Raw genomic sequence first — 22,782 nt, 5'->3', positions numbered from 1 at the left:
ATCTCGTACTTTTCAACCATCGCGAGATATGAGACAAGTGGAGCCTGAAATTTTATGCACACATTAGTTTTAAACCTTTATTATTTACATGCCTTTATATACCTTTTATTATTATTATTGCATACCATGTATTGTTCTTATTCAACTTGCACAGTTTATACGTTTTTAATATAAATATGTAGGCATTAAAGTTAAAAAGTTTACCCCCATACAGTGAATAAAGATGACAGCGACCATATAAGAATTTTAATAAATCGAAACTGATAAACTCAAAAATTGTTGTTTTGTAGAGCAATACAGTATATTTTTTTTACTTTTATGCTAATGCCTTTGTTGAAACTTTGCAGATTCCGTGGTGCATTTATTGTGTATATAAAAATATTTATTTCATATGAATAATAGTAGGATTTGTAGTAAGTTAGTAGTGTGTGCTATTGGTCTCTGCACCAAATGACTTCAGTGCAACGCTTGTGACTGACAGCGCTGCCAGCCAATCATTGAAAAGGGAGGCGGCGAGGATTTTTCAAACCTCAGGAAATGGGAAAGGCAATGCAACTTCCATTAAAAAAAAAACTACCGGTAATTTGAGAGCCGTCTAGCCCATGGTCTAGCCTCCCAGCTGACAGTCAGCCACCTGTATCTTCTTCCAGCACACAACAGCACAACACTTTTTATTCCCTTTGAATGTCTTTTTTGTTTGAGCTCTCTCAGATTCACTTGGAAGTCTGGATATGGTTTCTAGTGTCATTCAATCAGGCACCGCGTGAGCCAGAGCCAGCCGAGAGCTCGAGCGAAGAGTCGGTTAGTCCGAGCAGCATCAGTGTCTGTCTGCGCGTGTCGGACTCTCTTTCACAATGTCGGGCGTGACGCTACAGGTAAGAAACAAATTAGATAGTCTTATTGATTAGACAGGCTTATTGATACAGCGGAGAAACGGAGAAGTAAGTGTTACTGTCTGAAGATCAAATAAGTCATAAAATAAAGCGGTCAGATCGTTAAAGTTCGTTCAGACGCTCATGTTTACATTATGGGTGAGTCCCAATGTTTTTGATCGAGTAACGTTAATGCAACCGAATTACTCACAAGTCACCCACAAGCATTTTTTTTTTATTAATAGCGAAACTAGTGTAAAATATAAATGTCTGATTTAGTAAACAATTAGATCTGCCTCATTCTATTATGTTGCTTTATATATGGTAGTTTTTGGACAAGGTAATGTCCAAACAATTAAATATCACTAAAGATTTTCAGGTTGAACGAGTTTGACAGGACTGGCTTCCTCTTGTGTCCTTCACCAGAGGCATAAATGTAACTGAAGTTATGTGTGGATGAAAAAACTAACGTTAGTCACTTTTAAGTCTTTTGTGATTTAAAGTAGCCTAGCTGAAATGGTTATTTTGTGACAGTGGTTAATGACAGTGTCTCTTTATTTTGAAATGCACTTTGCCTGTTTTTCCAGATTTACTGCTGTTAGGAAAGTCCCGATGGATGTATTAGACCAACTATACTGGACAATTTGTTGAATACTTCTATTATTAAACTGAATTATGGGGACGACATCATGTCTACTCTATGTAAATTAGAGGATGACACGGGAGTGGATTTTCACTCCTGTCCCGTCCCACTCCCATAGAAAGAAATCTTGTCCCGTCCCACTCCCAGACCAAAGTTTAAAAAATAATCCCATCCCATCCCGCTCCTGGTAAATTGACTCCCACTCCCATCCCGCTCCTGTTTAAACTGACTCCCGCTCCTGTACCGCTCCCATATTTTTTTTTCTTCAATTAGTGCTTAGTTAATACATAGAATTTGATTTAATCTGCTCTCCATCCTGTTTTAGACCAGCTGCTGAGCCCCTGTTTCTAGATTTTCTCCAGAAAATGGAAGATAGCAAATAAAAGAAAAACAGTACATGGTTCACACCATGTCTACAATAGTTTAATAAACCCAAACAGCACATAAAGCTGCATTTTACTCATTTATTGTTGAGTAAACAATACATTTATAGTTTACATTTATAGTTTTTTTTAAATTACATGTTAAAAACTTACTTACTTACTTGACACCTGACGGCAATTTTCGCTTGATGAACGAAGCGATGCTTGGCTGATTCTTTCCCGAATTTGCCTTGCAAGTGTGCCTCTTCAGACCGCTCGTCCCTGAATCACTTGCGTACTTGACTAAGACTAAGCATGTCTTACAAGCAGCGTACATCGTGCTATCACCGTCACATTCTACTCTCATAAACTTAATTAATATTTCAGACTTTCCGACCAGTTCTGTGAACTTAATAGACATGTCATTACTTCTGACTTTGCACTGTAAATAATTTTTTGCCACATCGACTTCTCCGCGGCTGTTAGCTCCCTCCATCACTGCTCTTTGAATTCCGGCGGTAAGCCTTGACAAAAAGCACTGATGGCTTCTGGGACGGCTGGGTCGTGTAGTTATTTTTTAATTGCGTTACATTGTAGGCGTATTAAAAGGAAACTACAAAATGGTGCATTTACTTTTTTCTTTTTTTGTCGTCTTTGCTATTGGTTGATTCCCGCTCCCGTCTGCTCCCGTTAACCATTTATCCTGTACCGTCCAAATCCCGTGATTAATAGCAAAGATGACTCCCATCCTGCAGGAATCCCACGGGAATCCCGTGACCCGTGGGATTCCCGAAAAAATGTCAGCCTCTAATGTAAATTGATTCGATTTTTCTTTCGGAGACAGTCAGAATGTGTGAAACACTGCCGTCTATGTGTTTCGAAGTGAGATGCAGTATGAATGGCTTGTTCAGAAAATATGCATTACTATATTATGTAGAAAAATTTAGGTTTCTTCCTTTCATTTAGCTCTTTCCGACCACTGCAGTTTGAAAATATGTAAGTGTCTGCGAGTATTTATTAGATATGTGTTTTTGCGTTTATGGTGTAACAGCTTATATCAGTAAGTGACCTTATTTTCACCCTATCCAACCTTGCTCATAGTAAGTCTACTTTATATCGATATATCAATAATATCACCTTCACACATAAAATTATATGTTTACTTAACCTTTTTAACAGCATCTCAGATGCTTGCCTTACTTGAGCTGATACGCAGATCTCATTATGTTTTATCAAAAAGGCTGACATAAACGAGCAAGCATGTTGACTTTTTTTATACTGCTTTTTTCTCAATGTCACTTGAACACCACAGAGCAGCTGTCTGCGGGGTCTGGCTGAAGGTGACCTCATGGACCCTGAGTTCCAGCAGCGTGTAGAGGATGCCATTGCCCTTCTCCGGCAGGAGATCCAGCGGGAACTGAAAATCAAAGAGGCGGCTGAGCGACTGCGACGGGCGGTGACCAACCGCAAGAATGCTGCCGATGTGGACGGTCAGCTTAGAGCCTCCAGCCGCAAACTCGAGCAGCTCCACTGGGAGCTCCAGGAGCTGAATGCACGTTCTATGGCCACACAGAAAGAGACTGTGTCAGGTGAGAGCTGGAGGGTGTGATCGGCCTTTGACGTTATATAGTGAGTTTTAATCATTTACATATTTATTTTAAATGTTGTAGATTAAACTGATTGAACTGATCAGGTTTCCACCCTATTTTTCCCCCTATTCAGTCTTGTGAAATATTATTACAATTTGAAATAACTTTTCAAATGCAATTTATTCCTGCAATAGCAAAGCTGAATTTTCAGCAGCCATTACTCCAGTCTCTTCAGTATCACAATTTGCTGATTTGGTGTTCAAGAACATTCTTATTATCAATGTTGAAAACAATTGTGCTGCTTAATATTTTTGTAGAAACCGCAATACATTTTTTGCAAGGTTCTTGGATGAATAAACTTTTTTTTTAAATAGAAATATTTTTTAACATGATCAATATCTTTACTGTAAAGATCAATGCTGTTTTGATCAATTTAATGTGTCCTTGCTGAATAAAAGTATTGATTTCTTATTTTAAAAAAATTACTGACCCCAAACTTTCGAATGGTATTGTAGACTGTTTTTTATTTTTTTATAAAAGTTGTGGCCTTTTAGTTTTTACCACCCTTTGAACAAATTTGAATATCAGGAAAAAGGCTAACCGAATCGCATTTATGTCTTTATAAAGTGCAGAACTTTTTGTCTTTGTCTCATTTGCTTTTCATTATATAATAAATCTATGAAAACTCTTTGTTTTCTCAGATGATGCCACCTCTCCAGACCCTTGCCATTGGGAAGAGGTCACGTCACCCTTGGGCAGCCGTGTCCGTACTTTGAAAAAACAGCTTACCATGGAGCTCAAAGTAAAACAAGGAGCTGAGAACATCATCCAGACTTACGCCAACAGTTCTGTCAAGGTGAGGATTTCCCCTCATGGTCCCTTTTTATCTCCTGTGCATCTTGGAGATGATTAACTCGCCTTCCACTCATCTGTGTGTATTTAAATCAGTTTGGGTCGCTGCCAAAATGCTATGAAATATGATAATATGCACACAAAGGAGGTCCCAAGTCCCCTCCCCCTGCTCCCCATTCTTTATAGCCCTTTTAGAGTGATAGTCTCATGACCTCTAGCTAGCCGTGAGTGTATTTGCCACTTATTCTTTGAGTCTGTGCATTTATATCAGACAGGGCTTCAATAATGCTGCAGCGTCTGGCTGAGAACACTGTGTGCTGGCAGCTCTGTGATTTATGTCTGTACTGGATTCAAATAGCTTAAGTACCGGGCCTTGATCTCACACACACACACGCTCAGACACTGAGTCGCACACTAAAACATCCTCTCTTTGAGTCTGAAATGGAAGAGCTTGCTGGTACTGAATCGGTTTCTCCGGTCCTAGGCCTGGCGACAGGAGCAGCCCATGTGACTTTGTGCCGACCAATGCCGAAGCATTCGGGTTTGGGCCAGCCAGGCAGGGCACGGCAGCAGCAGCAGTTAGAGGTGGCTAACTCCTGTGGAAGGAGATTTCTAAACGGAGTGAGAGAGAGAGAGAGAGAGAGAGAGAGGCTGAAAGAAAAAATGTAAAAAGGGGAGGGAGGGAGGAGGAGTGGTGAGTGAGCGAGCGAGATGCAAGGACAGTAGAACAATAAGAAGAAAGAATGGAGGCTTCCCGGATACTGATCCTTGATCTGCTATGTCTAAGGCTCAGTGTCTGCTATACAGGATAAACTGACATGAGCAGTTTTGAGGATGGAGAGAAAAACACATCAGGAGGGAACGTCTGATGGGGGTCAAAGAAGAGCAAGGGGATGTCAACCAGCCATCTGAAAGTTCACAAAACATGACAGATGACCTCTTGAGCTGCATTGAGAGGGGGAGAGCGCTATGGACGGTATGGTTTCGTTCTTCCTTTACCTCTTGAATGGGTCTTTTCTGCAGGTTTCAGAGAAGGTCACATGTTTCATGTTGCAACATTGTTTACACTGGGGCTGTACGAGGCTGTTTTGGGCATCGCAATCAGTCAGTGTGTCTCTTTCATTTGCATAATGTAGCTGCTGCATTTCAGGATATATAGCTCTGTTGCGCTTTTATGACTCTAACGTCACTGCTCCTAAAGCTCTGGGGCGAAAATTGCACAGTCAGTGTTTGATATTTGAGTATGTTTGGGTGTGGTGTACACCTGGCTGCTTCTCATGATGAGTAAGAAAAGAGTTTAATGAAGACTGCTGGACTTTTGGCCCGCTGGTCTTCATGGGAATTTCTTATATTGGGGAAGCTCAGCTGTAGTGTGTGTTTTTTGTGTGTGTGTGTGCCTGCTAATAAAGTAATAATCATCAAATGGAATGGCAAAAATATGTCTGGTTTCTCAAACACTCCCCTTTTGTTTCTGTTTCAGGCTGGTTGGGATGTTCGAACAAACATAACACATTTTTTGACAGTGTTTACATACAGTGTTTTGGGACATATAAATGCTGTTGTGGCTGCATATTATTACAGGGTTCCCACGGTCATGGAAAACACATTCCCTGGAAATATCAGGACATTTTCGGTCCTGTAAAAGTCATATCAATTTCTGTAGTGAATACATATTTTACAGTTATATTCTGCTATAAAGTATTTCATTGGCTAGAAAGGGATAGATATTCATTGGCTGTAATGTATTTTTGGAAACATTGGTGTTGTAATAATAAATAATAAATCTAAATCTATTAAAAAAAAGATCATCATAATGATAATAAACTGGAAAATTAATGGAAAAAATCATGAAATTTAATTGGTCAAAATATGTGGGAAACATGATGTTTATCTTGGATTTCTTCGTATTTCTTTCTTTGTGGTCCCTGCCTATTTATGTTGTTGTTTTTTCTCTGACAGTGTCTTTACCATTTGTTATAATGCAGTTGCAAGATTTACTTATTGATCTATTGTTTCTCTTGTCACTCCCCAGGATCGGAAGATGTTGTCCACTGCCCAGCAGATGCTGCAGGATAGCAAGACGAAAATCGAGCTCCTTCGCATGCAGATTGTCAAAGTCACCCAGGCCAGAGAAGGAGAGCGGGAGACCACACAGCCAGAGGGTAAACAAACATTTTCAATCAGTAAAGAATACATGTACGAAATTATGATTATTATGGATTTTTCAAGCAAAATGTGCCCTCATAGGACATTGACCCCTATACAGCCAAGATACAGCACTAAAACGGTTTTCAGGATGAACAAAATCATAGTCTATGGCAGAGTTTCCCAAAGTGTGTTACAGGAGGGTCGCAAGTTTCTTGAAAAAAGTTATTCTTACAATGACATTGATCTTTAAACTTGCAATGCAAACCAAATTCTCAAAATAATAATCAAAAAGGGAACAGGTTGCCAAGGGTACAGTGTGTGTGTTGAGCCAAATCTCCTCAAGCATTCAGACAGACATCACAGCCTTGACATCAACAATACAGCAGCATCATCACCCATCTTATTAGATGAGTTGCTTTGAAAGAATTGGATCTATTTTTCTCTACAGAGCCGATCCTGTCCTCCCTGGGGCCCTAAGCAAAAATCTGTTAAGGGGCCCTCCTGACCCATGAGCCATGTAAACCATTTGCCATAGCCACACAGTCACACCTGACACCCCAGTTCTCCCACTACAATCCTTCCTCGTTTAGTTAGTACTAATGAAAATGTAATTCCTGATATCAGAAATAGACATATTTTATATTAATATCAATAATTCACATTTTAAATAGTACAAATTTAGTTATTGATATCAAAAATGCATCCTGTGAATTAATAAAAGCTAAAATGGCTTGCCATTGCATGTCACTGTGTTTTAAATGATAAAAGCAATAATTGAGATGGTTATTATTTACTGAGGGATGTGCATCCATATTGACCAGTATGTCCAGCCAATCAACATTTTAAATGCAATATAGTCAATGTTTGAGATGTTTATTATTTACTGAGGGATGTGCATCCATATTGACCAGTATGTCCAGCCAATCAACATTTTAAATGCAATATAGTCAATGTCATTCCTTGCTTGGGATTGCTTTCCATCTTGCTTTATTGCAGAGTTGTAACTAAACTGACTTGGTACTGGTACTGGTACCAGTTACCAGTCCCCAATAGATGTTTTACTGGAAAGTGTGCGTTTCATTTCGTGCACTCGCATATGAATAATACGCATACGCGCGACGTGGTTATCTTTTCCGAGCTGCAGTTTATAAACAAACACCGTTGGCCTTTGTATTATCAAACGTAGTCTCATGAAAGTGCGTATCTATAACACGAATTTAATTTCTTGTGCTATTTATACGCCAAAAATGTTTTTTGCGTGCATATGCTATGTACTGTAAATCTCTTGGGTAGGATTAGGGGTGTGGAGTGCGTGCATATTACACGGCAAAAAGTCCGTATCATATGCACGCGAAAACTGCGTAGGCCTATCATATGCACGCAAAAACTATTTTTGCCGTATAAATGGCACGAGAAATTAAATTCGTGGTATAGATACGCGCTTTCAATTCACTCACATGGTGTTTTTCTCAGTCTCTCTTTTCATAACCACAAGGATAGTCCCGCTTAATTATCTCATCGATGTTGTAAACTTTGATTGACACGCTTTGACACGAGGGGGAGGCGGGGCCTTGAGTTATTTGCGGGGCCCTACGCAACTTGCGTAGTGTGCGTATTGGGAGGATCGGCTCTATCTATTAATATATATTTTGAACTTAAGCTTAAATGTCAATTTTGGATTGGGGTAACCTTTTAGTATTGACTTTGGGTGTGGTTTTCATTGGGTGTGGTTTACCAGATGCATTGGAAGGAAGCTAGTGGCATGACACGACTGAATTCAGTGTTTCCCTTTTTAATAGATGCTGTCTACACTGTTGATTATAAAGTGGGTGATATACTTTTGTCATGTTGTGATAGTTCTAGTGTTGATTTGGTGTTACTTGGTGCATAAAACAGACCTAATTAGAATGCATTAACAATATGTTTTTGCTCTTGTTTTATACAGAAATTAATTGTTAATTTCACTGCACATTTTAAATTAAATACTTGGTTTTTGTGATTAAATACACGTTTATTATCTGTTAAACAATAAACATTTATTATTTTGTGAAATGTTTGAAATTAATTTTGTCTGTGAATTGTAAAACAGTAATGCAAGTTGCTGAATGGTTATTCACTATTATTTCTTATGGGGATATATATATATATATATATATTTAATTTTTAATATTTAATAATAATATTTTTATTTATTTATTTTTTGGGGGGGGGGGCCGCTGGTTTATACACTTGTTTTTGTGCAGGTCGCCCATCTGAAACTATTAGTCCGCTTGATTTGCGGGTGGAGGAGCTCAGGCACCATCTGAAGATTGAGGCAGCTGTGGCAGAAGGTGCCAAAAACGTGGTCAAGCAGCTTGGAGTACGCAAAGTGCAGGACCGACGTGCTCTAGCAGAGGTAATTGTATATATTGGACTTGACGTAAAGGCTTTTCAGTAACCAACACGCATGCATGACTCATTCTGAATGCACTTACTGTCAGGGAACAATAGACGGTTCCACTGTTAAAGAGATAAAAATTCCCAAAAATGAAAAATCTGTCATTTTCTCACCCTCATGTGGTTCCAAACCTGTATGACTGTCTTCTTCTGTGGAATATAAAAAGAAGATATTTTGTAGAATGTTGTGAACTAAAAACCCATTGGAGTTGAATGGTCTATTTCATTTGTGTCTTTGTTCTATTGTAGTTTTTCCTATATGCTTGTAATTCGTTTCATTGTTCTTTCTTTATCACTTTACTTGTCTTCAGTAAGTTTGAGGGTTTTTTTTTTAAACTTAGGCTAGTATTAGTTTTTTATATTAAAAAAGTGGCAAGAATTTCGATGGTATCAAACATTTTGATGTCATAACCTTATTTAAAGCAAAAATAACTATATTGTGATATATATATCGTTATCGTGAAATAAAATTACTCATATTGTGATATAAGATTTTGGTCATATTGCCCACCCCTACACTGATTCTTATTAATGCTACTAAAGTTACTCAGTCAAGAGCAGTGAGTGGTTTTCCATTAATGACACAGACAGCAGCAGTACTGATTCCGTCCTTCGGATGAGACGTTAAACTGAGGCCCTGACTCTCTGTGGTCACAAAAAATCCCAGGATGTCTTTCGAAAGACCGCGGCTAACCCCGGCATCCTGGCCAAATTTGCCCAGTGGCATCTGTCCATCATGGCCTCCTAATCATCCCCATATATATATATACCAATTGGCTTCATCACTATGTCTCCTCTCCACCAGTAAGCTGGTGTGTGGTGGGCGTTCTGGCGCAATATGGCTGCCGTCGCATCATCCAGGTGGATGCTGCACATTGGTGGTGGTTGAGGAGATTCCCCCTTCTATGTAAAGCGCTTTGAGTGCCAAGAAAAGCGCTATATAAATGTAATGAATTAAATTGATACAAATGAGTATCATAATATACTGACATGTAATCGAACTGTTAACATTCACTTAAGATATAAACAACTGTGTTTGTGTGTAACCTTGTGTGTATTTGACAGTTTAAGGCTAGCGCAATAAGACTCGAAAGAGAACTTAGTTCCATACTTGCATTGTGTGACAGTGTGTATTCGCTCAGAAAGCTATGTCAGAACAGTCTGTGAATATAAAGTTGAACTGGTAAGGCTTTAAAATCCATGCAAATAATAAACTTTTGTGATAGTGAAGAACTGCAATTTCACATGGGCGTAACCCTATTGCTGCGTTTCTAAACATGATGTGAATGTACATCATGTTGTACTGTATGTTGGGACAGGGGCGCCAGAACTGCATCTGATAGCATGATACTACAATCTCTTTTTTTAAAGGCAGATTGTGCAGACATTCACTGTGATATTGCACATCCCTAGTTAATGTGCCCCTATTGTGCCATTTTAAAGTTTCCTAAACGGTAGATCAAGGATTCGGTCTCTCTAAACTCCTACTTTCCGAGAGCCGACTCTTTCTCAGTGACACGAACAGTAACGATGGCGTCAGGTTTTACCGTATCAACTTGAGCCTGAATCCTCATCCTTTGGAAGTGCATGTAAAGTGTAAAGTGCATTTTAAAGTTTCCTAAACGGTAGATCAAGGATTCGGTCTCTCTAAACTCCTACTTTCTGAGAGCCGACTCTTTCTCAGTGACACGAACAGTAACGATGGCGTCAGGTTTTACCGTATCAACTTGAGCCTGAATCCTCATCCTTTGGAAGTGCATGTAAAGTGTATTTTCTGCGCTGCTTTCGCACGCAGCGCAGAAAACCGCGTGTTCTTAACATGTTGACAACAAGGTAATATCCAAAAAAGCATAACAGGGGGACTTTAAATAATGAGATGTATTGGCTAACATCTATGCATGTGAATTAGTAACAGTGATAAACCTGTAAGTGGTTTTTGGAAGTATTTTGATTCACTCCTGAGAATTGAGCGTGTACCTGCAGTGTTGCTCAGCCATGCATGTTTGACCTTGAAGTAGCACACCCAGCACATGATTTGTCACTAAGACAGACAAGACAGAGTCTACTGTGAGTGATAGAATGAGAAATTTGCGCTCTAACGTTGCTCAGAGATAACCTGCTGCTGAAATGGCCTCACAAATCTTTTTTTTCTTTTCTTTTCTTTTCTTTTTTTCGATTTACACTTTGCATTTTGAAGACCAGAAGCATTTTCAATCACTTAGCTTGTATTAAAACAGGTTACAATCCTTCCCTGTCCAGTCATAACTAAGGATGCCCTGATATGAAGATACGATACGATAACCGATAATTCATATAACGCAGATACATCTAAATGTACATCTGAGAAGCCTGATTACAAAAACAAATGTCTCATGATTAAAAGAGATGTCCTAAGAACTTTAACATAAATCAAACATATACAGTACAGTAGCCTAGTTTGAACCAGTTTTAATTTTACACTCCTATGGCCAACTTTGTTTATCAAAAAAGTATTGCCTCACAAAGAAATAAAATCATGCCAAAATAATGCAAACACGTATATTACTTGAGTATAAAGAATCCAAATGCACGTGCCATGGTTAAATAAAATGGAATAGCCTATGCACAAACAATAATTAAATAATTTTATTGTTGATAAAAAATAATAATATGAGAGAAATAAAAGTTCTAGTTATTATTAATAATGCATCAGTTTGTAAAAAAAAGAAAAGAAAAAAAGAAACATCTAAAATGAATTGTACTTTTTCAAATAACAGCATTGCTGTTTGAGTTGCATGAACACCAAGAAACTTAAGTGCTTTGTTAGCGGGTTAATTAACTCAACGAAACTCAACAAACGTAATATTAGTATATACTCCAACTAATGTATGCAAAAGCACAAGTAAACTTGAACTAAGTTACATAGTCAGAATGTGTAACTCCTGTTGTGGATACACTCTCATGATAATGTTATGTATTATGTAATATGAGAGTCCCAATCATAGTTATTAATGTATTTCATACCGGTATAATTGTAAACTAGTATTAGATAAAATGCCCCAAACCATTATAAAGTGACACCTACCAATCCGAAATGCATTATGAAAACTGGCACCAACCATTCTAAAGTGTGATGGATCTTGACACTGGCTCTTCACAATGCAATAATGTAGTTATGTAGATACTATATTAAACTGGATGTCTATTATAATGTGCCTACATCAAGTCAAATTCTGGCATCTCAAGAAGGAATGCATGTTCACACACCGTAAAAAAAAAAAAGTTTTATTTCTTATTACATAATATTACGACCATTACGACGAAATATTAAAACCATATGAGAACTACTAACCACATATTATATTATAGGCCTATCTATATTTTAGATCAATATCAGACTCTGATTACTTGTTAACGTCTAACTCACAAACAAATAAATACTCCTCCCATGGATCTTCCTCAACTGTCTTAAGTTTTGGTTTATCTTGCGCTGACCAATGTTACACTTATGTATGGTAAACTGACACCTACTGGCGTGCATGCAGCATCATGCAAAAATAAAGGTTTACAGTAACGGATGTGACTGTAAATGTGGTATTCATAATGACACGTGACGTGACTCTTATGAATTGAATGAATTTTATGTAGCCTATATAACAGATTTGCACTGCACATGTTGCACTACACTGCACTTATCCTTCTCTTGAAATATGATTGGAATCACTTTGAAATTCAACCATCATGGCAAACAGCACGCATCTGAAGTGTCTCAGCTGAAGGAAATAATCCATTATTTATCGGCTTTAATATATCGGCCTGAATTTATTATTGGGACGATAACGATTACATAAATTTGTATCACTTGTCATACCTTCAAAAAGCCAGTTTTAGAGTTCCTGATATAGGAAATATAATATATACTCTGTCTATATAGTTACTGTCAGTGGCCTTGTTTCACTCTACTGTCATTCATAAATGTAGCTCATATCTGTTAGCTCTGAGCCTCTTTTGTATTTTTGAGCATGTCTTTCTGTGTCCAGGCTCAGGCCCGTTTGCAGGAGTCCTCTCAGAAACTGGACCTTTTACGTTTGTCTCTGGAGCAGCGGCTTGGAGACCTTCCACATGACCATCCCAAACGAGCTGCCATTAAAGAGGAGCTGACAGTGGGGTCCTCGCCTGTCGTTGGGTTGCATAGAGATCGCCTGCGCTCTTCGTCTTCAGCGTCCTCTTCACTCTTCAAACCATCCAGCCTGACAGGTATTGACACAGTTGAAAGTTAGCAGGAAGGTTATGGTGTTAAGATGTCAAGATAAATATAGCTGTGATGTCACGATATTTAAATTAGTGAAAAGTGTCTTTACTTTTAGAGACTGAAGGCCCTGTTGTACTACTTTCTGTGAGCATATTAAAGGGTTAGTTCACCCAAAAATTTAACTTCTGTCATTAAGTACTCATGTAAAGTCATTATTTTTGTTTGTTTTTTGCACACAAAAAGTATTCTCAAGTTCAAAAGTTTGGGGTCGGTACGATTTTAAATACTTTTAAAAGAATTCTCTTCTGCTAACCATGGCTGCGCTTATTTGATTAAAAATACAACAAAAATCAGTTATAGTATTAAATATTATTCCAGTGTAAATCAGCTGTTTTCTGTGTGAATATATAGTAAAGTGTAATTTATTCCTGTGATCAAAGCTGAATTTTCAGCATCACCAGTGTCAGTGTCTTCAGTGTCAAATGATCCTTCACAAATCAGTATAATATGAGGATTTGATGCTCAAGAAACATTTATTATTATTATCAATGTTGAAACAGTTGTTGGTCTGTCAGTTGTACAGTTTTGTTTTGTTTTTTGTTTTTAGGATTCTTTGATGAATAGGAAGTTCAAAAGAACAGCATTTGTTTGAAATAGAATCTTTTGTAACATTATAAATGTCTTTACTGTCCTTGATAAATAAAAGTATTGATTTCTTTCCTCCAAAAAATACAAATAAAATTCTCACTGACCCCAAACTTTTGAACGGTAGTGTGTATATATATATATATATATATATATATATATATATATACTGTGTATATCCCTCTACTGCACAGTGTTGCCATATGGCAACATACCCTTTCTTTGGACATTTCTTGAAATTTGAAAATAAACATGAGCTCTGATTGATCTTAAATTCATAATAGAACCCGGTGGTAACCAATGATATGCTTTGATGACATCACGACACTACACACACCCTTGCAACGTCATTCTTTTCACACACTTTTGATGACTCCAGCTGCTGAAAAAGTGCTCGTGTATATGTGAAGATTTTCCTCATTTTTTTCATATTTCTTCGGAATAAAAAAATACATCAAGCATCTGGGATAAGTTCTAATCTTTTTTCAATCATTGTCACATTGTTTTGATACTTATATTACCTTTTTATTTAATAAAATAGGTATGTTGCCATATGGCAACATTGTGCGGTAATGGAACAATATTTTGCCCATGCTAATGCAGAGTAGCTTTGTATGAATGACAATGCATGGATGCACTGATATAGTTGGATGGTTGTATTATACTCATATATTTATATATATTTGTATATATTTATAAAGTAAAGTAAAAGTAAAGTATAAAAGTAAAATATATATCCGTCTTGACCGCTTTGATCACTGGCCAGAGATGGGTGCACCAAAAGGAAGGTGCCAGAATCCTGGCTGCAAGGGCATCGTCAGAGGGGTTTGCTCTAAGTGCAAGGTGCACCTCTGCCTCAAAGGTGGGGTATGTGATTTGCAAAACGGCCGGCAGACTTTGAAAATACACAACTCAAAAGGTCCTACCTTCTTTCCTCCAACGCTGGCCCTGACTCCACCCATTCGAAGAGGGGCATGGGGGGAGGGGGGTATGGTACGACCGTCTGATTGACGCACTTACTGTCCAATGATTCTAGGTGGTCTTGGAAATGATTGGCTGGAGTTTTTCGAGTCCTGCCCGTTCCACAGATGATTAAATTTTTTAATTTTCATGTCAGTGCTTCTAACTCAGTGGCTGTAAGTGGGTTAGGAATAGGATTTCAAGTGATTTTGAAAAAATGGTCAAAAAAGAAAATCACATACCCCACCTTTAACGGAGAGAACAACTGCTTTAAGGCGTTTCACATCGAGTAGTTTCACTTGAACAGTTCTTATGAGTTTGCGTCAGATGTTTTGTAAATGTTGTTGAAATAATCGTTTCACATTGAGTAGTTTCACTTGAACAGTTCTTATGAGTTTGCGTCAGATGTTTTGTAAATATTGTTGAAATAATACTTTGAAAATTAGTTTCATATTTTGTACACAAAGCTCTTGAAAACATTTTAAATAATAAAAACAATTTCATTTCTAAAAGACAGGTCTGTAATCATCTATGAATTTCATATCATTTTGGGAGAAAACGCATCAGGCTGTTCCATTGTCGCACAATGTTGCCATATGGCAACGTACCCAAAAGTACCCCTCCCAAAAAAATAAAAATAAAATAAGAAATGTTAATTTGAGTCTATTTTATATATAAAAAAACACTGTAAATTTTTTTCCCATGATTGCATAATAATGCGTGCAGTAGAGGGATATATATATATATATATATATATATATATATATATATATATATATATATATATATATATACTGTATATATTAAGAACACAACTTCTTAATATTTTTCCACAAAAATATTAAGAAGCACAGCTGTTTTCAACATTGATAATAAGAAATGTTACTTGAGCACCGAATCAGCATATTAAAATAATTTCTGAAGGACCATGTGACACTGAAGACTGGAGTAATGATGCTGAAAATTCAGCTGTCATTACAGGAATAAATTGCATTTCAAAATATATTATAGTAGAAAACAGTCATTCAAAATTATAATATTTCACAACATTGCAGTTACTGTATTATTAATACAAATAAATGGAGCCTTGGTTGTGCATAAGAGACTTGTTTAACTGTACTGGTCACTTTGCTCGGTCTGATAGGGCTCTTATCAGACCTCTTATTACCCACTTATGCATAATTATATTTGCCATTGGGCTTGTATCATAACAATTTTATTCATATTTGCACTTCTGATTGGTATAATTGTACAAAGTACACAAGTATAGAGGCAATGAAAGTGGAATGTATGCTAATCTTTGTTTTTGTGCAGGTTGGTTTTTTTGATGTGTCATGTATACGTATGGCTGCTGTATTGTGTAAAACCCGCATGCATGTTTTCAGGGCGACTGGAGGTCAGGTTGATGGGATGTCAGGACCTGCTGGAGTCAGTTCCAGGCCGTTGTCGGGTAAGCAACATGTCCTCTGCCCCTGGAAGTCCCTCTGAGTCCAAATCACTAAGGATGAGAACTGGTCTCTCCACCCGCAGCACCAACGGCAAGACCACCAAGACGGACGAGCTCTCATGTGAGTATCTCAGGGGATGCAGAGTGAAATATAATGGATTTCACTGTAAACTCCATCTCGCTGTTGAGAGTGACATAAGGAATCTGTATTTTCCTACCTTGTCCAATGACTTCAAAATAGTTCAAATAAACAGACTGAATGGAATTTAATAGACATTTTTTCACTTAGTCATTAGAATTCAAATTACTTAATTTTTTAAGTGACTTTAAATTATGTATTATGTATTATCCCCCCCCCCCAGTAAGATGTTTCTTTAATTGTTTTCTTTCTTTTTATGTGTTTTCTCTCAGCTGAGATCAGTGCTGTATTGAAGGTGGATAACAAGATAGTTGGTCGCACACATTGGCGGCCGCTGAGTAAGGAGGCTTGGAATCAGAGCTTTAGCATTGAACTCGAACGGGTCAGTGCCAACAAATTCTACTGCATATTTCATAGACATATCTAGTAAATAAATAAGAGTTTTGAATTCAGATAAGGAGCTCACCCTTAATGGATATCACAAACTCCTGGTCTGAGTGCTTTTACAGCTTGCAATTTATAACTGTCAGTCATCCCAGGCAACACTTGCCACGTCTGTTTTATGGAAAGTGCCTGTGATGGCATTGGCTGAAATCTTTTCCTCACCTTCATTAACGCAGCTTTTCTCCCAGAGTGCAATCAGCCGCCTCCAGAGTAATCCAAACTAATCCCGCAACATTACTGTAATCTTTTGCTCACCCCTTGGACACAAACACTCAGCCTGAATACTGGCCAATTCAGCCTGCAGCTGTCTCCAAGCTGATTCAGCGTTTCCGGCGGAAAATGAGAACTTATTTCATTATTTCTGGATTACTGTTGCAGTTTTTCTTTCAAAGGCTGTGCTTCAGTTTTGATTGTTTTAGAAACAATCGGTATAGAGGGGGGGGGGGGACAGCTCAAAATGCTTATTTTAATAGTACAATACTTAAAGGGATAGTGTGCCCAAAAATGAAAATGATGTCATCATTTACTCACACTCAAGTTGTTCCAAACCTGTATGAATTTTTTTCTTCTGCTGAACATACAATAACATATTTTGAAGAATATGGGTAACCAAACAGTTGATGGGCCTCATTGACTTCCATAGTCCATCAACTGTTTGGTTACTGACATTTTTCAAAATATCTTCGTTTGTGTTCAGCAGAAGAAAGAAATGTATACAGGTTTGGAACAACTTGAGGGTGAGTAAATGACATAATTTGTGGATGAACTATCCCTTTAAAAGGCATGTTTCAGTTTTAATCATTGTAATTGCCATAATTTTTATTTTGCCATGTCAGTGAACATGCACTACCAATACCATTCAATGGGGGTCTGTGAGAATTTATTTATTTATTTTTAATTCTTTTATTCAGCAAGTATTTATTGAATTGATCAAAAGTGACGGTAGACATTTATACTGTTACAATTCCTATCTCAGATGAATGCTGTTCTTTTAAACTTTCTATTTATCAACAAATCCAAAAAATTTATCCCCATTTCCACAAAAATAGTAAGCAGCACAACTATTTTCAGCATTGATAATATAATGAAAAGAAATGTTTCCTGGCCACTAAATCAGCATATGAGAATGGTTTCTGAAGGATCATGTGCCACTAAATACTGGAGTAATGATGCTGAAAATTCAGCTTTGCTATCACAGGAATAAATTACATTTGAAAATATATTAAAATAGAAAAGTTGTTTTAAATTGTAATATTTCCCAAATTTACTTTTTACTGAACTACAACTACAGTTGATATCTGTGTGTGTGTGTGTGTGTGTGTGTTTTTTCTGCGTCTCATGTGACCTCTGACCCCTGTAGTCTCGGGAGCTGGAGATTGCAGTGTACTGGCGAGACTGGAGGTCCCTGTGTGCCGTAAAGTTCCTGCGTTTAGAAGACTTCCTAGACAACCAGCGACACAGCATGTGTCTTTATCTAGAGCCACAGGGCACACTGTTCACGGAGGTAAGAGAACCTCGCAACACCTTCATCCTAGTGCCAAATCATGCTAAAACACGGAGCCGAGTCTGGTACAGTTTAGAGCTTAATGCATATAGTCAGCTGTTTATTGTGCCGTTTGGTTTCAGGTGAGATTCATTAACCCTGTCATTGAGCGGCATCCTAAACTACAACGACAGAAACGGATTTTCCCAAAAGAAAAAGGTGTGCTTGCTTGACACATTTTCTCCAGTATTGTCCTCATAGAGGGTCTGTATAAGTGATTGTCATAATCTCTCTCATAAGCACTTGAATGCTTTCAAAACTATAAAGAGTGACATTATGGAGCTATTAACATGACATGTAGAGGCAGTGCTGTGAAGTTCAGCGATTGATGTTTCAGAGTAATGCGTCGTTATTTGTATATTAAATAGCTGATTTAATGCTTTTCTCAGGGAAAAATTTCCTGCGGGCAGCGCAAATGAATATGAACTTTGCCACTTGGGGGCGTCTGATGATGAGTGTGCTGCCCCCCTGCAACAGCACCATCACCGCCCTGAGCCCTCCGCTGCCCGGCTCTGAACCCACGTCCCCTCCATCTGTGTTCACGCCCCCTCCCTCTGGGTGAGACTTGCACAGGTGTCCCTGGGGTTTTGGTCGAGTCAGATTTGTTTGTGGAAAATATGTCCATTAATCAGTGTAGAAAGTGATTCTCTTTCTGCGTTGTGGCTGTTTATCACAGAGACTCAGCAGTTGTTAAACTGAATTTCAGCGAGGAGCGTCCTGCCAAGCCCCCGCGCCTCCTCTTGGCAAAGAACCCTACAACTGACGAATCACTTTCTGGGGTACGTTTTGTGGACAAAGACTTGCTTTTAATTTGTAGTTCTATATATTGCTCTGGTCAAGTTAAAGTTGTAATTGTGATTTGGGACGTGTTTCCCAGACTTCTACCAGAGTGAATTCCTGTGAGGATCGGCAAGTTCTCAAAGGCAGACCTGCATCCCAGCCTACACCTCAGTAAGTCAATATTTTATTTATTAATGCTATTATTATTCCTCATATCTTAGATTAAGGAAGATTTTGGAAGATCCCTAACCTTAAGTCTCAAATTTCAACATATAACCCTTCTCACATTGTCTCTTTCTCTTTCCCCAATTCCTCACTGTATGTTGTATATATCCTGTTTCACAGGAGGAAAGAGGGGATGCAGATGGAGGACTTCAACTGCATTTCTGTTTTAGGAAGAGGGCACTTTGGAAAGGTAAAACTGCAGATGTCCTTCTGTACTGTAATCAGATGATTCTGTGGGGTGGTGTTGACGCAATATCTTATTGTCTTTCATTGAAGGTCCTGCTGGCTGAGTTCAAGAGAACTGGGAAACTATATGCCATCAAAGCTCTGAAGAAAGGGGACGTTGTGACCCGGGATGAAGTGGACAGGTGAGGTTCTGTATCCCTGTGTCGGGAATGTCTTCCTGTGCAAATAGCACCATGAATTGGATATGGTAATTTGTAGTCTTTTGAGATTTATTGTTCAAAGTTCTATACAAATAAATTTACATTTTTATTTTAAGTAGTATTTTATATTAGGATAAAAAAAATCAAAAGTAAATGAAGCCTAAAAATAGTATTTATTTGTTTAATACAATGGCAATAATTCTGGAAACTTCTTTAAGAGATCACCTTTTTTTACACCGTATAAATGGGTCTATATACATGACAATATATAGCTGCCTCTTATATTTTTAGGAAGGGGATGCTTGTAAGGGTATCATTATTTTGTAAGTTCTTGTAATTGAAATGTTTTAAAGCTCTGATTTAGTGGACACCTTAGCTGTGTTCGGCTTGTATTATATTGTGAATTCATTTTATTCTTTTTATAGTTTAATGTGTGAAAAGAGGATTTTTGAGACCATCAATGTGTCCCGTCATCCTTTCTTGGTGAACCTATATGGGTGTTTCCAGACACCTGACCATGTGTGCTTTGTGATGGAATATTCACCTGGAGGAGACCTGATGACCCACATCCACAATAACATCTTCTCTGAACGGCAGGCTAGGTAAACACACACACATACATACGTTGGGTTTCCACATAATGATTTTTATGCTGCACAAACTGTATATTCTATCCCCTAATCTCAGCCCTCACTCAACGTTCTGCATTTTTACATTTTCATAAAAACATAATTTAGTATGTTTAGCTTCTGCTATCTTGCATATTTAGTATGTTTAGTTTCTGCTATCACTATCTTTGTGGGGACATTTGGTTACCAGGTACCCCCCCAAACACACACACACAGTGTGTTTTATTACAGAGCATTTACATAAGTGCCACACTTGTTCACATGTTCTCTGAGTCAGACGCACACGCTGAACATTTTTAGCATTGTTATTTTTAGCATTGACACGTTCATCTGTCTGTGACTGTAAACCGAGGGTTTTTCTGGCAGGTTTTATTCTGCATGTGTATTACTGGGCCTGGAGTTTCTGCACCAAAACCGGATTGTCTATAGGTAACTACACTATTACTATTATTGTCTATAGGTAACTACACTACGACTATTATTAGTCGGTCTCTGTGGTCCAAAAGGTAACTGCTCATCTCTTTAATTAGAAGTACTGAAATTGAAATTCAGTTTATTATTCAACTATTACTAAATTCCCATATTATATGCATATATGGAATAATAATGCATGTATGATTTCTCTCTTTCCTTTTTGTAGGGACCTAAAGCTGGACAATCTGTTAATGGATTCTGATGGCTTTGTGAGAATTGCAGATTTTGGACTTTGCAAAGAAGGTATATTTAAACATAATATAATTTGTCCTGTGGAAAACGTTTTTCTTTGTTCATCTCAAATTACTATTTGAGCAGAGTCACCAAAGTCTTGCCTCCAATTAGGTATGGGACATGGCGATCGTACGTCAACCTTTTGTGGAACCCCAGAGTTCCTGGCCCCGGAGGTTTTGACGGACAGCACTTACACCCGCGCAGTGGACTGGTGGGGGTTGGGTGTGCTCATCTATGAGATGCTAGTGGGAGAGGTCAGTTCTGGTCCTCAGACTCACAATACAGCATCACTAACTCTTGGCCATGTGTTGTAATGTTGTTTATGTATTTAAAAAAAAATATTAAAAAAATTTAAGGGCAGTAAAAAATGTATTTTGAATTAATTAAATGTATTCAGCAAGGGCACACTAAATTAATCTAAAGTGAAAGTAAAGGCATTTATAATGTTACCAAACATTTCAATTTCAAAGAAATGCTGTTCCTTTGAACTTCTTTTCATCAATACATCCTAAAAAATGTATTACAGTTTCCCCCCATAATATTATGCAGTACAACTGTTTTCAACATTGATAATAATAAGAAATGTTTCTTGAGCATCAAATCAGTATATTAGAATGATTGCTGAAGAAGACTGGAGTAATGATGGTGAAAATTCCTCTTTGCGTTACAGGAATAAATTACATTGAAAAAAAAAATAGAAACGTTTTTTTAAATTGTGATAATGTTTCACAATATTACGGTTTTGATTTCTGATCAAATAAATGCAGCCTTGGTGAGGAGACTTGTTTCAAAAACAACCCCAAACGTTTGAGTGTATACTTGTATCCTTTCTATTCCAGTCTCCATTCCCCGGTGATGATGAGGAGGAGGTGTTTGACAGCATAGTGAACGATGAAGTGCGCTACCCCAGGTTTTTGTCCCCTGAGTCGGTCTCTGTGGTCCAAAAGGTAACAGCTCATCCCTTAAATAGAAGAACTGAGATTGAAATTCAGTCTCTGACTCTGTATCTTTTCATTGCAGTTGTTGCAGAAGAACCCTGAAAAACGACTGGGAGCAGGAGACCAAGATGCCAATGAAGTGAAGAAACACAGGTTTTTCCAGGTGACAGTCACTAATAGTTTGGACTACCTTAGAGAAGCTTATTTTTAAACGTTCTTTTTAAAAGGCTCGTTCCTCTCCACAGGGCATGGACTGGGAAGCCCTGTTGGCCAAAAGAGCCAAACCTCCGTTCCTGCCGTCCATTAAAGCACCAGCAGACGTCAGTAACTTTGACGAGGAGTTCACGCGCCTGAAGCCAGTCCTGACCCCTCCGCAGACTCCGTTCTTCCTCACCGCCGAGCAGCAGGAGTTCTTTGCAGACTTTGACTTCTCTGCTTTGCACTGACTTCCACTCGATTACACTCGGAAGGGGTTGTGACATATCAAATCTTTGCTTTCTTTTCTCTCTGTCTTGTTTATCCAATTATTCTCTCCCTTGAGTTATGCAGTCGAATCAAGTGAAGCTGTACGCTTTTTCCGTGAAACTGGCTGCAAATTTGTGCTTAAACTCCAAAGACTGTCCAGACTGGACTTTAAAACCAAGAGGAAACCATGTGATCACCCCCGACCAAAACTTTGCGGCCACCACTGTGAGTAAGCTCAGACCTGCTCCGACCATCCCTGATATTTATACATGCAGTTATAAACGTATATTAATGTTATTTTTGGGATCTTATACTGTTTATCGTGTGCAGATGCTTATTT

General features: G+C 38.1%; 1 protein-coding gene across 3 annotated transcripts; it reads left to right on the top strand.

Moving 5' to 3' along the window:
• Positions 1–611: 611 nt before the first annotated feature.
• pkn3 (protein kinase N3) lies at positions 612–22,539 on the top strand. Of its 3 annotated transcripts, XM_056267371.1 has the most exons (22): positions 612–875; positions 3,190–3,466; positions 4,168–4,322; positions 6,351–6,480; positions 8,710–8,861; positions 12,922–13,138; positions 16,124–16,306; positions 16,597–16,706; positions 18,129–18,272; positions 18,395–18,470; positions 18,701–18,869; positions 18,988–19,090; positions 19,189–19,262; positions 19,437–19,506; positions 19,593–19,684; positions 20,128–20,304; positions 20,698–20,760; positions 20,972–21,048; positions 21,151–21,293; positions 21,879–21,986; positions 22,060–22,140; positions 22,223–22,539. In XM_056267371.1, the coding sequence occupies exons 1-22, from the start codon at positions 855–857 to the stop codon at positions 22,421–22,423; spliced, it is 2,823 nt and encodes a 940-aa protein (XP_056123346.1). In that variant the 5' UTR covers positions 612–854; the 3' UTR covers positions 22,424–22,539. The 3 variants fall into 3 exon arrangements, with proteins under 3 accessions (XP_056123346.1, XP_056123348.1, XP_056123347.1); XM_056267373.1 differs by lacking the exons at positions 612–875; positions 3,190–3,466 and adding an exon at positions 5,126–5,294 and having other exon boundaries at positions 4,203–4,322; XM_056267372.1 differs by lacking the exons at positions 612–875; positions 3,190–3,466; positions 4,168–4,322 and adding an exon at positions 4,721–5,294.
• The last annotated feature ends 243 nt before the right edge of the window (positions 22,540–22,782 follow it).

The sequence above is a fragment of the Rhinichthys klamathensis genome, unplaced genomic scaffold, assembly GCF_029890125.1.
Source record: "Rhinichthys klamathensis goyatoka isolate OS25496 unplaced genomic scaffold, OSU_Roscu_1.1 h1tg000259l_1, whole genome shotgun sequence".
NCBI classification, from domain to species: domain Eukaryota; kingdom Metazoa; phylum Chordata; class Actinopteri; order Cypriniformes; family Leuciscidae; genus Rhinichthys; species Rhinichthys klamathensis.
Note: the sequence above shows the minus strand (reverse complement) of the source record. Positions and strands in the feature narration are given on the sequence as shown.

What these genes read in the sequence shown, in the direction of transcription:
- pkn3 (XM_056267371.1), top strand. Translation starts at nt 855, where the DNA reads ATGTCGGGCGTGACGCTACAG. An exon ending in AGGGCACACTGTTCACGGAG is followed by an intron (nt 18,273 to 18,394) that starts GTAAGAGAACCT and finishes GTTTGGTTTCAG; the next exon opens with GTGAGATTCATTAACCCTGT. An exon ending in CTGACGAATCACTTTCTGGG is followed by an intron (nt 19,091 to 19,188) that starts GTACGTTTTGTG and finishes CGTGTTTCCCAG; the next exon opens with ACTTCTACCAGAGTGAATTC.